The 14,442-nt window shown below is 45.9% G+C and overlaps 1 protein-coding gene across 1 annotated transcript in view; it reads right to left on the minus strand.

Annotated features, from left to right (window-relative positions):
• Nucleotides 1–14,057, minus strand: part of Cux1 (cut like homeobox 1) — a 299,475-nt gene extending 285,418 nt beyond the window's left edge. Inside the window, 1 exon segment of the mRNA XM_027416212.2 lies at nucleotides 13,702–14,057. Coding sequence (XP_027272013.1) covers nucleotides 13,702–14,019 — 318 coding nt within the window. The 5' untranslated portion in view covers nucleotides 14,020–14,057.
• Nucleotides 14,058–14,442: the final 385 nt, after the last annotated feature.

A 14,442-nucleotide genomic window follows, 5' to 3' on the forward strand; every position in this document is an offset into this window, starting at 1 on the left:
GCTGACTCCCCACATGTCTGACTCACATCCAAGGCTGAAGCTCAGAGCCCATCACCACACCTGTTTCGAATAAGTCTGTGGCACCCAGCCAGTTGGGTATCATAAGGACCTACCTCTGAAAGAACCCATAACCTGTACCCCAAACACTGGGGACACAGGCCTGCTGGATGCTCAGTGACGGTGTGGCATTGAAGACAATTCCCTCTGAGGAAGGATGGTCTCTCTAACAGCTTCCATTCCCCAACCTCAGCTTTTTAGGCCCAAATGGAATCCTAGTAAAATGTCATTCATATGTCCCATTTCTGTCATGGCCTCACCAAAAATGGCAAGCCTGGGTACATTCAGTCTGGGAGGGGCACTAGGGTGGGTCTTTTTCCTGGGCCTGGCCCTTCCCATATCTCCTGGGGACTATGGCACCACCACATACAACCTTCCAGTTCAGTTCCTTATTGCCAGTCCTTTCTTGCTTTCATATGGAGCTTCTGGAAGAATATTTTGCAATGCAAATCTAAGCCTCAACTATTTATCTTCAATTTAGAAACCAGTTGTTCCTCCAGGTCTTGGAAAACAGAAATACCACCTCCAAGGGGCTGTGCTAGTGGGCCCTGCTCCCTTTGTTCTCAGGATCCTGGGTGCCTACACAGCGTCCATCACTTCTTTGCCTATTTTCTGTCTTACCTACAAGAATGTAGGTTCCTGAGTGGCAAGAATTCCTTGTGGTTCTAGAACACAGCCCAGCCTAACACAAAGAGAAGGACCCATTCTTCAGAATCACCTGCCCTTCGGAGCCTGGTGCACACAGATACTCTGCCTTGAGATCTCTCACCAGCAGGACAGGTACATACTTCATGTCAAAAAAAGATCTGAGGCAGTCAGACATCATGAGATATGCTTAAGTGAGTGTAGGGCTGGACAAATGGATCAGCTGGGACAGTGCTTACTATACAAGCATGAGAGTCCAAGTCTGATCCCCAGAACCCACCCACATAAAAAGCCAGGTGTGGTATAGGATTGGTGGAGACAAGAGGGTCCTTGAAGCTCCCTAGGCCAGCCAGCCCAGCCTACTTGGTGAGCTTCAACCAGCAAGAGACCCTGTCTCAAAAAACAAGGAGCATGGCCTTGTATCCCCAGTATTCATGAGACAGAGGCAAGCAGATCTCTGTGAGTTTGAGGACAGCCTGGTCAACAGAGGGAGTTCCAGGACAGCCAGAGCTACACAGGGAAACCCTGTCTCTAAATAAATAAAATAAAACAAGGTATATGGCATCTAAGAAATGACACCCAAGGCTGTAATTTGGTCTCCACATGCACATGTGCATAACACCTGCATACACACCTACACACACACACACACACACACACACACACACTCTCAAATGAGTGCAGGAACAGCCTGAGCAGCCTGTGGAAAATACAAGTTGATCCACAAACAAAACAACAAATTATCTCACTCAAACATACTATGTTATTTCTGAAACCAACACACATTTTTGCAATTTTCTCTTTATTTTTAATGTCATATTTCTTCTTTAATTTTAACATTTCATAACAAACCATTGTCCCATCCTGGTTCCCCATCATGTTTTGTGTCGTCCGTGTGTGTGTGTGTGTGTGTGTGTGTGTGTGTGTGTGTGTGTGTGTATCCTGTCTCCATCAGGGTCTGCAAGATGAAGGTACTTGCTGCCCAGTATGACCACCACAGTTTTAATTTCTGGAACCCACGTAATAGAACAAAAGAACCAACTTCCAAAAGCTTTCTTCTTAGCTCTACACATATGCTATACACGTGTCTCCTATATACATACACATACAAACAAGCAAGTGTAAAAAATTCCAAGTACATTAGGCATGCAAAATATTAATAATTTTCTGAGTCCAGATTCATCAAAAAAAAAAGCTCAGTTTCCAATAATAAATCACTGAGAAAAATAAAATGTGCAGAGTGTCACTGTGACCAGGATACTTCTCTGAGGACAGATGGCCACCCACACAGCTCTCAGAAAGTCAGTCACTGAACATCCACTACACACCGCCTTCCCTTCCTGCAAGCTAAAAACAGATCCCTTGTAGGGTGCTATCCTGAGGATATCAGAGGACTTGAGTGGCTTTGGCAACACACACGAAAGTCATCTTGACTTCCAGGGTCTGGGAAAGAGGCAGCTCTAGCCCCAGCCAACACAAGGTTAGACACTAATAGCACAATAGTACAAATAGCAATGGCAGTACAGGTCTCTCCCAATGGTTCCCACAACTCGTCCAGCACGGCTGTGCTGTTCATGCGATGCACAGACTCGCTGGTTGAGGACATGGGACAGGTCAATTAGGAAGGACGCTCCTTTCAGTCTCAATGTCTGATGAAGTCTGCAAGAAAGGGTGCAGTATCTTTGATAGTGCTTCCGTTAGTTGAGGAGGAAGCAGAGGAAGCATGCAAACTATGGAGGTCCCAACAACACTAAGTCTACCTGAGGTTGGAACTTGGGCCAAGGAAACGCCAGGTTCCACAAGGCACTCCCTGTGGGGTAACCCAGCTAGGCTCCATTTCATACTCCAGCTACTTAGTAAAGACAACCAGAACACTTCATAGGCAGCCTTTCTGAGTCCCTGAACAGCTGAATTTATATAGCCTCCACGGAGCTGTGTGTATAGATATGATGGAATAAACTAAGGGCCTAGGCCACGACCCACTAGTGCTCAGTGCCCAGGAAATAAGAGCTGGCAATCGGGAAAAAATAAACTCCCCTGCCCTATCACCAGCAGACATAAGCTGGTGACAGTTTATAATGGGACAGCAGCCTGTCCCTTCCCTTCTTGTTCCTTTTACCTGACACTGGAACCCCCTAGCTAGATCCAGAGCTGGGAAAGTTAAAGTGAGGGGCACAGAGGTATCCTAAGTTCAAACTAAACCTTGGGTTCAATCCCTAGCACTTCAAAAATATGATCTACAAGTAAAGAAATCCTTGCCCAGTCTATCACCAACAAAGATAGACAGGTCTCTCTTGTGTTCTCTCTCTCCTGTTCTCTCTCCTGCTCTCTCTCTCCCTCCCTCCTTCCCTTTTTCTGTCTCTCTGTCCTTGGTACTGGGGATTGAACCCTGGGCATCTTACATGCTAGGCAAGTGCTCTACTGCTGAACTACATCCTTAGCCCACAATTTTACAGAATTCTCAAGCATTAATCAAGGCCCCCAAAAATCTCCTTTAGGTTTTAAACTCTGGCTCTCAACTCATCTCCCTACTCAGTGCTAACCTTTTGCCTGGACATTCAAAACAGGAGGCCCCCAAAGTCCTGAAATCCCAGAAGACATAAAGTCTCTTCCCTTTGCTGGCCACTCATTCCACCCTGCCCCTAAAGCAGCAACAGGTCACACACCCTGCTCCTCTCAGATCCCACCTGCCACCCTTCATGCAAATGTTTGCTTGTACAGCCAGACAGTATGTTACCAACACAGAAATATCCTAGGTAGTGCTTTCTTGGGATAAAGAAAACACAGAAAGTGTGGGCTATGAAGACCGCTGCACTGAACCAGAGCTGGCTGGGTGCCAGGCCCACAAGAGAGCTTCTGGGGAATGGGCTGGTGCAATACATTCCCCTGACCCAGACACCCAAACCTGAGCACTTCTAGCTCTGGGCTTGCTCTTAACATTTGCTGGGTTCTGACAACTAGACAGTAAGTGCCTTCCCTGCTCAGTGGGCAAGTACCCTCCCTGTCAGGCTGCAAGTAGACTTAACAAAGAGTCTCCAGCATAAAACTGTTCTGTCCAAATCTATTTTTTTAAAGTGGATTTTTAGGGAGCTGGGGACATGGCTCAGGTGGTAGTGCTTACCTAGCATGCATAAGGGCATGGATTCTATCCCCAGCATGGGGAATGAGGGGACACAAAAAAGCCAATCCTATATAGATTCAAACCAACATGTACAAAGAAGGAATTTAATAAATGGGAATACAAATCAAGCATATTCCCTTGGTAGGTTTCCAAGTATAGCCATTTTAATAGACCTGTCCTACCTTCCATGATATTAAGAACCAGGTCTCAGTTGGAATGTAGTTCAGAGGTAGAGTGCTTGCCTAGCATGGGCAAGGCCCAGGGTTCAATCCCCAGCATCAAGTGGGGGTGGGGGGGCTGGGGAGTCAACTCTGCATTCTAAATTTAACCAGTTAAGAGTCCCCAGCAAAGCACAGAAAAGCCTACCCCTGAGAGAGGCTACAGCCCTCAAGCAGCACTTTCCAACTGTGCACAGCCCTAGGAAAGAGTGTGACACATAGTACATGTAGAACATAAAGTGGACAGCAGGTGCCTGAGAGGTCAGAATAGTTGGATGCTGCCCCAGCAGTCATGTGGGCCATTAGAGGAACTGAAGGAAGGGAGCCCTAGAGCCCCCCAGCCACCCGTAACTATTTTCCTGGGCAGCTCCCATCCCCCATACTTGGACTTCCTTGTCCATTCCCCACCATTAGACTTCTGTGACCTTCCAGCTACCCCAAGCACACTGTCAAAACCTCCTCCTTGCCATTCAGTCTGCTTCCTCCCAGAGAGAGCCTGCCACTCCTCCAGGCAGGAGGGAATGCATGCAATCAGGCTAACTCCTCAGATGGATGTCCAGAGGGAGTTTCACAGGAGAATGTCCACAAACAAGCAAGATTCTGGGTTTGTTTCTGCTGGAATGAAAGGTTTGGATGCATCGGAGACAGACATCCATCAGAAGTTCTGTCTGCCAGCTTGGGGAATGTGGTCTCCATTCCATGCCAGAGTAAGCTGCTGTGGGTGTTTACGGACAGGCACAACATGATGAAATCAATGGTTTGAGGAGATTCATCTGGCAGCCCCGTCTGTCATGGATTTCAACCTGCTTCAAATGGACAATTTTGAAACAAGCAAAGATTTGTGAACTCAGGTGGTATGCAGCGTTAGAAAAGACAAGATCTCATTGGCAATAAACAACCCTAAACTGACTGCATGTGTGTGCGCGTGCGCGCGCGCGCGCGCGCGCGCACACACACACACACACACACACACACACACACACAGATTTCATTAAAGTATCAGCAAACTGTGGGATGACAACATAATTACATACCAAAATGAAGCCATCTAAAACAATTGCAAACCACTTCTAACTCCCCTGACAATGACCTTCAACCATAACTGGTAATATCCTTCCTTTCCATATTCCACATTGTGCTGACAAACTGTGGTAGCAGGGTTAAGCACAATGGTAGACAAGGGTAGAAAAGAGAGGCAATTCATTCCCTCTAGGACGACCAGCTTCAGGTGGCACTGTACCATAGCATGGCAGAGGAGGACAAAGCAGGCACACCATGCATGCGTCTCCTGTGCTCAAAGCAAAGGCTGTGGCAGACCTCATCACCTGAAAAGGCATCTTACAGCAGCCAGGCTTCCTGTCTGGCTCCAGGGTTCCCACACTTGCCTACTGAGCAGAAACATGATCCCAACTTGAACCTGTCTCCCACTTGGCTGGAAGATATGAAAGCACGGGTTACTGCGAAAGCAAGAAATTGAGGTAGAGCTGAAATAAGCACGTCAGTGAGCATTTTGATACTGGTTTCAGCAAAGGCTCCCACAGTTGTGGCACAGAATGGAACTATAGACCTGTTTAGAACTTAAGGTCTGAGTGCTGGGATGCACAGTTGTCTGCCCCCACCCCCCACCCCCACCATTAGAAAGGTCTGAGCATCATGGGCTGTTCTTGGTGAAGGCCGTCCAGAGCAATATAATATGGAATCACACAGGTTCAGGTTCTAGGCCAACTAGCATGGGGGAAAACAGAAAGAAAAGAGCATAGCCTGGAGTTGAGGCACTCCCTATAATCACTTGGGAAGTAGGAGCAAGAAGATGAGGAGTCCGAAGGCATTCTTGGCTATATAGCCAGCTCCAGGACAGCCTGAAATCCTGTCTCAAAGCATAAAATGGCTGGTTGTGACAGAACAGTCTGGGGCTGCTCAAGAGGCAGGCGATGGGAGGATCAAAACATAAATGAAGACTAGATTGAGCCAGCAAGATACTTAACAGGTAAAAAAGCACTTGCCAGGCAAGCCTGAAGACCCAAGTGTGATCCCCAGAACCCACAGCTGAAAAAGAAAACTGACACCAAAAGGTTGTCCTCTAACACACACTTCACACAGTAATAATAAACAAAATTTTAAAAAACAAAAAACTTTAAGAATATATTTATTTGAGCAGTGTCTGTCATACTTCATGGAAGGATGCAAGAAAATGACAATCATAGCAAAAGAATGTAGCTGTCTCCCAGTGGGAAAAAATGCTTTCCAAACCTCATCAATTAAAAAAAAAAAAAAAAAAAAAACTCATAATGTCCAATTCCCTCAAGTAATCATTTAAATTTTCATTTACACCTTACCTCTTAAGAATCTTAAAATGAAGTTCCACAAATACTTATTTAAAAAACAAAAAACAAAACAGTTGTCATAACACTGAAGATGACAGGCTTGGCATGGTAAGAGCAGGGCAAGAAATGACAGGCAGCGGTGATAGAGCTTAGAACTGCCTTTTGTAGGCTAAGGGCGGCTCCACAGTAGCCCTTCCTTACCCAAAAGCCCCCAGGCCTTGCTGAGGTTTGCAGCTCCAAGCTCTTGAAAGTAAGTTTGCCTTCCAGGCCAGAGAGATGGTTCAGCCAATAAAGGCAGTTACCACAAAGCCTGACCACCTACGTTCATCTCTGGGAGCCACATGGTGGAAAAAAGAACTCACTCCCAAGTTGTCCTCTGACCTCACCTCTTACATACAACAAATAAATAAATGTAATTTTTAAAATAATAGTTTGCCTTCTGTGTCATTTACTAACTTTTAAAAATCTCTCTGCTTCTCTGGGGCGGTGGGGTGGGTGGGTGTTAGGAATAAAGGATAATGGGTTGGGACGATAGGTGGCAGGTCCCACACTGGGACCTCGAGGACCCCGGTCCTGGGTCGGTGGATGGACATGACTGACTCATGTTAAAAGTTTTATTGAAGGGGAGGTAAGAAAATAAGGTAAGGAGACACAGAGACAGAGAGGGGACAGAAGAGAAGAGGGAGACAGGAAAAGTCCTGTATGACCCAGGGGAAGGGGGGGAACAACACCACACAACACTGTCTTTTAAAGGGGTCCTCTGCACTTATGTACAGACTACTCAGCCATGGGCTAACCAGAATACTGCCTGAGTGCATTCTGCCAGGTGACAGGGGCAGGCCAGCATAATGCCTGAATCCTTACAGGGGTATATGAAGACACGCTAATCCAGATGCCAGAGGGGGGAAGCAGGTATCTTCTCTCCACCTTATTTATTGAGACAGGTCCCTCAATGAACCTGAAATTCATCTTTTAAGCTGGACTGCCTAGGGAGTTCTGAGGATCACCCCGTATCCTCCCCCATCCCCATACCCTATTTTTACCTAGTTGCTAAAGATTTAAACTAGTTCCCTCTGTTTTTACAGCAAATGCTCTTAACCTCTGAGCCATCTCTCCAGCCCTCATCAAATCATTTTTAACAGAGTCAACAGGCAGGAGGGAACAGAACAATAAACTACTCAGAGGTCCAAAGAACAAGCTAGTAATGGCACTTAAAATGAGTTCATGTGGCCAGGAGTTGGTGGCACACGTCTTTAATCCCAGCACTCTGGAGGCAGAGACAGGTGGATCTCTGTGAGTTCGAGGCCAGCCTGGTCTCCAGAGCGAGTGCCAGGATAGGCTCCAAAGCTACACAGAGAAACCCTGTCTGGGGGGGGGGTGTTCATGTGCTTTTGAATCTTTAAAACATCAAACTATGTTAGAAAAAAAAGTCACAATTCATTAGAAAGAGCCAATTGAAAGAACACTACCTTGCTTACAGGAGGAGGGCAAGTACAAAGAAGCCCTTGAGCTGTGGGTTTGGTATCTTTTATTTTTTCAGACAGGGTCTCACTTAGCCCAGGCTGCTCTCAAACTCTGTGTATTCAAGGATGACCCTGAACTTGTAATCTACCTACCCAGTCCTGAGATTTATAGGTGCACACCATCTTACTGGGTATGGAACCTAGTCTGGTCCATGCTAGCAGGGCATTCTACAACTGCACTACATCCTCAGCACTGACTTTATTTTCTTCATATACCAGGTGGACAGGATCTGAGAGTCTCTCCCATCTAAAAAAAAAAAAGGGAGGGGGCTGTCAGCACCCGAATACATTTTAATGAGAGTATGAACATCATTCCGCTGCTCCACATTTTGCAATATTCACTTCAGAAAGGGCTAATTTATCCATTTGTTTCTTCCCTAACCAAACTTGCAATGGCTTACAAGCAACCACAGACAACTTGTTAACTGCATTTCCTTATTGAGCAAGTACAGCCGGACAGAATGACTCTGCGGCATCACTCAAGGTGATATGAAAACAGATCCAGCTACTTGGCAGTTCAGAGTTTAAACTCTGGTAATTTTCTCCAGCATTAACTGCATAAATCAAACACTCGATTTCAAACACGGGTGATGGAGGCAGCCCGGGCTGCAGGCTCCAGTGTCTTGGAAAGGTGTGGCCTGCTTTCCTGGCCAGCTCTGCTTCATAGAGGCTTTAATGGAAGGAAGCAGGACCTAGGCAGTTTTACTCAAAGTGCATCTCCTGCATGGCTACTGCTTCCTTGTTCTGCAGTGTCTTCCCCTCGGCCTCCTGTCTGATTACCTTTCCTCTCATAGAAAGACACCCCCTCCAGCCCCACATCCTCTTACCCCACTTCCCATGGCCCAGGGCTCTATTAAACACAAACTTCTGCCAAATGCCTTTGGCCCCCAACAGTAAGGGAAAAAATTCAGGTGAAAAATGAAGAAATTGACATACTTTTTTTTTTTTTTTCCAGACTGGGTTTCTCTATGTAACAGTCCTGGCTGTACTGGAACTCGATTTGTAGACCAGGCTGGCCTTGAACTCACAGAGATCCGCCTGTCTCTGCCTCCCACGTGCTGGGATTAAAGGCGTGCGTCACCACTGCCCAGCTGACAGACATTCTTTACTGTAACTTTTTCCAGTGCTGGAGATGGGACCTTTTGATTGATCTACCTGACATCCTACAATTCTTTTGGGTTTTGTCTGTTTTTCAGACAGGGTCTCACCTTGTAGCCCTGGTCAGTCTGGAGCTCACTATGTAGACTAGGCTGTGGCCATACACTCAAAGATCCACCTGCTTCAGCCTACAGAGTGCTGGGATTAAAGGTATGTGCCACCATGCCAGGCATAGCCCTAAAAATCTTAAAGAGGTTTACAACAAACTAGACATCTTTCAAAGAGCTGTGTTCACCCTCAGATTTTTTTTTTTTTACACTGTGTCATTTAATGCAAATAATGTGTACCACAGCACTTTTTAGGACTGAGAATTCTTGGTACAGCAGCCCTAAAACCAATAACATGGGTTCTCTCAATCCCCAGGTCCCTTCCTGCAAGGACACTCCCTTCCCTGCCAAACATTGCTCTTCTCACCTACTTCTCAGAACCCAGTTTAAAAAGAGACAGGGCTTGCTGGGTGGTGTTGGTACACCCCTTTAAGGCCAGCACTTGGGAGGCAGAGGAGGGTGGACAGATCTTCGTGAGTTCGAGGCCAGCCTGGTCTACAGAGCTAGTTCCAGGACAGCCAAGTCTACACAGAGAAACACTGGGGGTGGGGAGCTGAGCACAGTGGTTCATGTCTGTAATCTTAGCATGAGTGTGTGTGTGGTAAGGGGTGGAAACAAGGCTGGAGGATTGCTGTCAGTTTAGGGCATTTTGTACTATAGAGATCCTACCAATAAACTAATTGAATAATTTAAAAAGTGGGATACAGAGCAACTCGGGAAACATGAGCAAGACCAACAACTCCTGCCGGGCGTTGGTGGCGCACGCCTTTAATCCCAGCACTCAGAAGGCAGAGGCAGTTGGATCTCTGTAAATTCGAGGCCAGTCTGATCTCCACAGCGAGTGCCAGGATAGTCTCCAAAGATACACAGAGAAACCGTCTCGAAAAACCAAAAAAAAAAAAAAAAAAAAAAAAAAAGGCCAACAACTCCAAATGACCCTTAGAAAATTCCAGTACACACACACACAGCAAAACCTAATTTGGAACAGACAGAAAGTCAAGGCCACCAAGTGACTTTCAGAATCGCACCCTCAAAACCTGAAATAGGAAAGTGGCAAACAGTTCCGGGGACTGTGGCACTGGTATGTTAGTGAAATACACCCCAGACTAAGTTAAATTTTTAAGGCTTTCAATGGAAGAGTATCTCATTACGTGTAGAATTTTTAGGCAGAGTAAGTTGCCCCTAAATTAGATCACCATCAGGCTTTCATAAAACGTAAATCTATGCTCAGGCCATGGATGAGCCAAGAGTAGTGATGGGTGCCTTTAACCCCAGCACTCTGCAAGCTGAGGCAGGTGGATCTCTGAGTTCAGGACAGCCTGATCTACATAGTGAGTTCCAGGACAGCCAGGGCTATGTAGAGAGACCCTGTCTCTAAAACACAAAAGAAAAAAAATAAAAAACACCACCTGTCCAATTATTGCCTCTGAGATCTTTTTTCTCTCAGGCATGACAAAGATGTCCAGGTAAAGGGTAGTATGGGGGAAAGGGAGGCTGTAGACCTCTCTTCAAATAGCACCAACAAAATGAATAACCACCAGCAGTAAGTGTCCCTCTACTTGGCTATGGTCAGACTCAAATGAAAGAGTCCACCTGTTTCCAATTAGATACCAGAATTGCTGGAGTATTTAAACTACATTTGCTTGCTACTTACACAAAACAAGTCTTCCAGATTTTTTGAATGGTTAAAATATGTTAAAATAAGATTAAGGGTCTGGTTTAAACAATCAGAGGCAGGGGAATTTCAACTGAAACCAAAACTATCTCTCGGCGGCAGCAATAACCCAGAGCTTCAGACAAAACAAAAAGACGACGTAGACACATTTCTGCCGCCGACAATGACTAATAAAAATCAGACTTTTCTTGGGAACGGCATTTATACTTTAAAGCTACGTATTAAATTTCAAATAAATTTATAATAATTCCTATAGTCACTTACGATTCTATATAGCAGAATAACTTACTACAATAACTTGACAGGGCATTCATGTTATGGCCCAGCAAGATACGTGAAATTTTCGGAAACTATAAAAGGAAACAAGGGCAAGTACAAAGATTTTTCATTTGGTAAAATTTCTCCTAAAGCAATATACAAATTTCCCCCTAACAGATCTATCCTTCCTTCATTTCACTATGGAATAGAGATGTAGGTCTTCTCTCTGGCCTTGTTTTTCCTACAATCTCAGGAAAAGCCTTGGCCATCAATGAAAAACTCCCACACTCACTGATAGTTTTCTCTTCCTTGACTATCAAGAGAGAAAAGACTTGTGAAACTATTAAATGCCTTGGACTCAGTGGGGGTGAGCAGAAGGCAGGTCCACTCGGTGGACTAGGAGAGAAAGTTCTTGGGTGGACAGAGCTGTTTATTCCTCTTCCCTACTTAGACCTGAGTATTGACAGAAGGCACAGGCCAAAGGGCTTCAGGGCACCCAACCACCTCAAGAGCTACTACTGCATTATTCATCCTTGCACTGACTGTGCCTTTCAAAACGTGGGGGGGGGGGGAAGAGCACTGATAATAACCCTTCTCATACCCAGTCTCATAAGACACCTATATTAAAAGAACCAAGATAGAAAAAAAAAAAAAAACAACAGGAGTTCCCTGCATCATTTGTTCATTCATTATCCTATCAAAGGCACTAAGTGGAGTATTTTAAATTGAAATTATATACATATTACAAGGAGCAGTGGTGGGCTTCTGGAAACACACAACACAAACACAAGCACACAACACATACAAATTCAAGCACATCTGTAAGAGGAGAAAACAAAAGCAACCAAAAAATGGACTTGCAGCAAAAACTGAATTGGTTTTCTAATTTGGGGAGAGAACAGTTTTAGAGTTCACTTTTGCAGGGAAGTCTCAAAAGGGAACAGATCACACTACAGTGAAAACGCCCCAGACTGATGAAGCCACAGGCAGGCCCCATCCCCAAGAATATTCAGAGTTCCACTAATTCGAAAACAAGTTCCAAGAGTTAAATATACCTCTTTTGAAACATGTATTTAAAAGATAAATTTATACAATGGTGTTTTTCTTAGTTAAAAAAAAAAAGTTGGTTTTTACAAGTCTGGGACAGGGTCACAACTTGTTCAACTAGTCTCAGTAACACTAGAACACTCACTTTGCACAATACAAGCCGTGGTTGGGGATGAGAAAGGAACAGGTCAGTTTTCAGAAACCCTCTTCAAGGGCAGACATCCACTCCACGTTGCAAGGTGGTTGAAAGATCCAAGAAGCAGGGACATAAGAACATTAGCCCTCCAGAACGCTAAGGGAGTTCGGGCCCTGCTGCATATTACCAAGACCTAAATCAATCCAGCTAAGACTCAAGGAAGACATACACTAAGTTTTTGGTCAATCGGATCTCAGTGTAACCTAAAGAATTCTCACTAAAATCTCCAGCTTCCCATCGGTAAGAACAGAGGATCCTCAACCAGATACCAACTCAAAAACTCTGGACCTAAGTTCCCAGATAAAGTCCAGAGTCACACTTGACCTTTGGCATTCCAAGTTCAAGAAAGGCTTTCAAACTTGCCATCCAGTGGCACAGTTGAAACCACCTAAGGCCAAATCGTTATCTACCAAAAGACTCTGTAACAAGAACAGTACTTAACAAAGGGTTTTGTTTGTTGTTGTCTTAAGATCAACATAAAGTTCATCCATATCAACCATAAGGGAAACTTTCAATGAAGTCAGGTGGTTAAGTACCCTCAAGATCCCCCATGGAAAGCTAATCAATGCATGGGGTAGGGGGCTGCAAGAATATACACCAAGTTCATAAAATGTAATAATTCTCAAGAAACCAAAGTATTTTTCCTGCCTTCTTTGGTAATGCTTAATAAAGGAACTTTACTGATTAATTAAACTAGAATGTCACAGGGGGGTGGTGGAGAAAATTAAGGTTTGTTTTTAAAACTCCACAACGGGTTTTACAGTAAGCACAGGAATTAAATTATGGTAAAAAGGCAGCTATTTTTACTAAAATAGGGTAGACCAATTAATCAAAAAATGCCATCCAGCTATGTTCATTACATTCAGGAATCTAATTTACACAATAGACACTATGGAGTAATACATTTTAGTCAATAAATACTCGAACTTCTTTAAGTTTTAATCTTATCAGAAATACATATTTCACATAGTCTTCCTAGTTAAGAGAGAAATGGGAGGAAATGGCATAACGAGTATCCGTCTGCCTTATCGTCCTCACGTAGGCAAGGGCTCAAATTAAAGTTGTCTCGCTCCACTTACATATGTTTTAATCCAATCGGCTTCGTTTCCAGCAGGCCTGCATATGGAGTTCGTTTCTTTCAGATTACTAAGGGTGCTATGGGAGGGTTAGGAAAGTTCACTCAAGTAGACCTTCAAGCACACTTTAGAGTTGGGAGCACAGGCGATTCCCTAGAGATGTTAATGGAACTTCACGAGTGTGTGTGTGTGTGTGTGTGTGTGTGTGTGTGTGTGTGTGTGCTCGCGCGCGCGAGAGAGAGAGCACACACATACACACACGTGCAAAGCTGCCGCTCTGGACCACAAGACTGTCCCTGTCCCCACTCTCCAGTGCCCCCAATGATCAAAGCTCTGCGGGCTCATTCGCCGCTCACCTTCAACTTGGCTCCGGCTACGCACAACATCCACCTGGCAGATTCCCGGGGCTGTCCAGGAGCCGCGAACGCGGAGCTAGCACTAGCAGGGAGGACCCCGAGGGCGAGCAGCTGGTTCAGATGAGGGGTGGCAGGCAGGATACCATCCTCTGGGCACGCAGGCAGCTCCGCCTCGGAATGGGAAGCCCGGTTACCATCCCCTCGAGGAGACGGGGAACCACAAGCAGTCTCCGCACAGTCCAGCGGGGCCCCCGGGGCTTTGCTTTCGAGAACCTGGCTGGAGAAGGCGGATCGCAGCGGACCTGCCGCGCGCTCCATAGCTCCTGGGGCCCTTTAGCAGAGAGGACAGAACACACCCTCCGCCAAAGAGTGGGGGGCTGGAGTAAAGCAAGCGACGGGTCACCGAGGGGGAGCCCTGCAAGTCCCTGAGACGCGCAGTTAAGTCTGTCTGCACTGGTCAGTGATGCGGGGGGAAGAGAGCCCCGAGTCCGGGTCACGCAGGGGCCTGCACTCGGTGGAAAGTTGCAGCCTCTTCCCGCACCTTCCCCCTCCTCCGGGGCCGATCCCACACTCTGCGCGACCCACCGGCGTCCCCCGCAAGCCAAGTTTTCGCCTTCCAAAGCTTCCCCCACAACCTCTTCCCAGGGAAGTCCGCGGGCGCAAAAAAAAAGGGGGGGGGCCAGATCGAGCTCCGTAGCCACTTTCACGCAGCAGACACACAAAAGAGCGCGGGGCTTGCGG

This window comes from Cricetulus griseus, chromosome 4 (assembly GCF_003668045.3).
Source record: "Cricetulus griseus strain 17A/GY chromosome 4, alternate assembly CriGri-PICRH-1.0, whole genome shotgun sequence".
Classification (NCBI taxonomy): domain Eukaryota; kingdom Metazoa; phylum Chordata; class Mammalia; order Rodentia; family Cricetidae; genus Cricetulus; species Cricetulus griseus.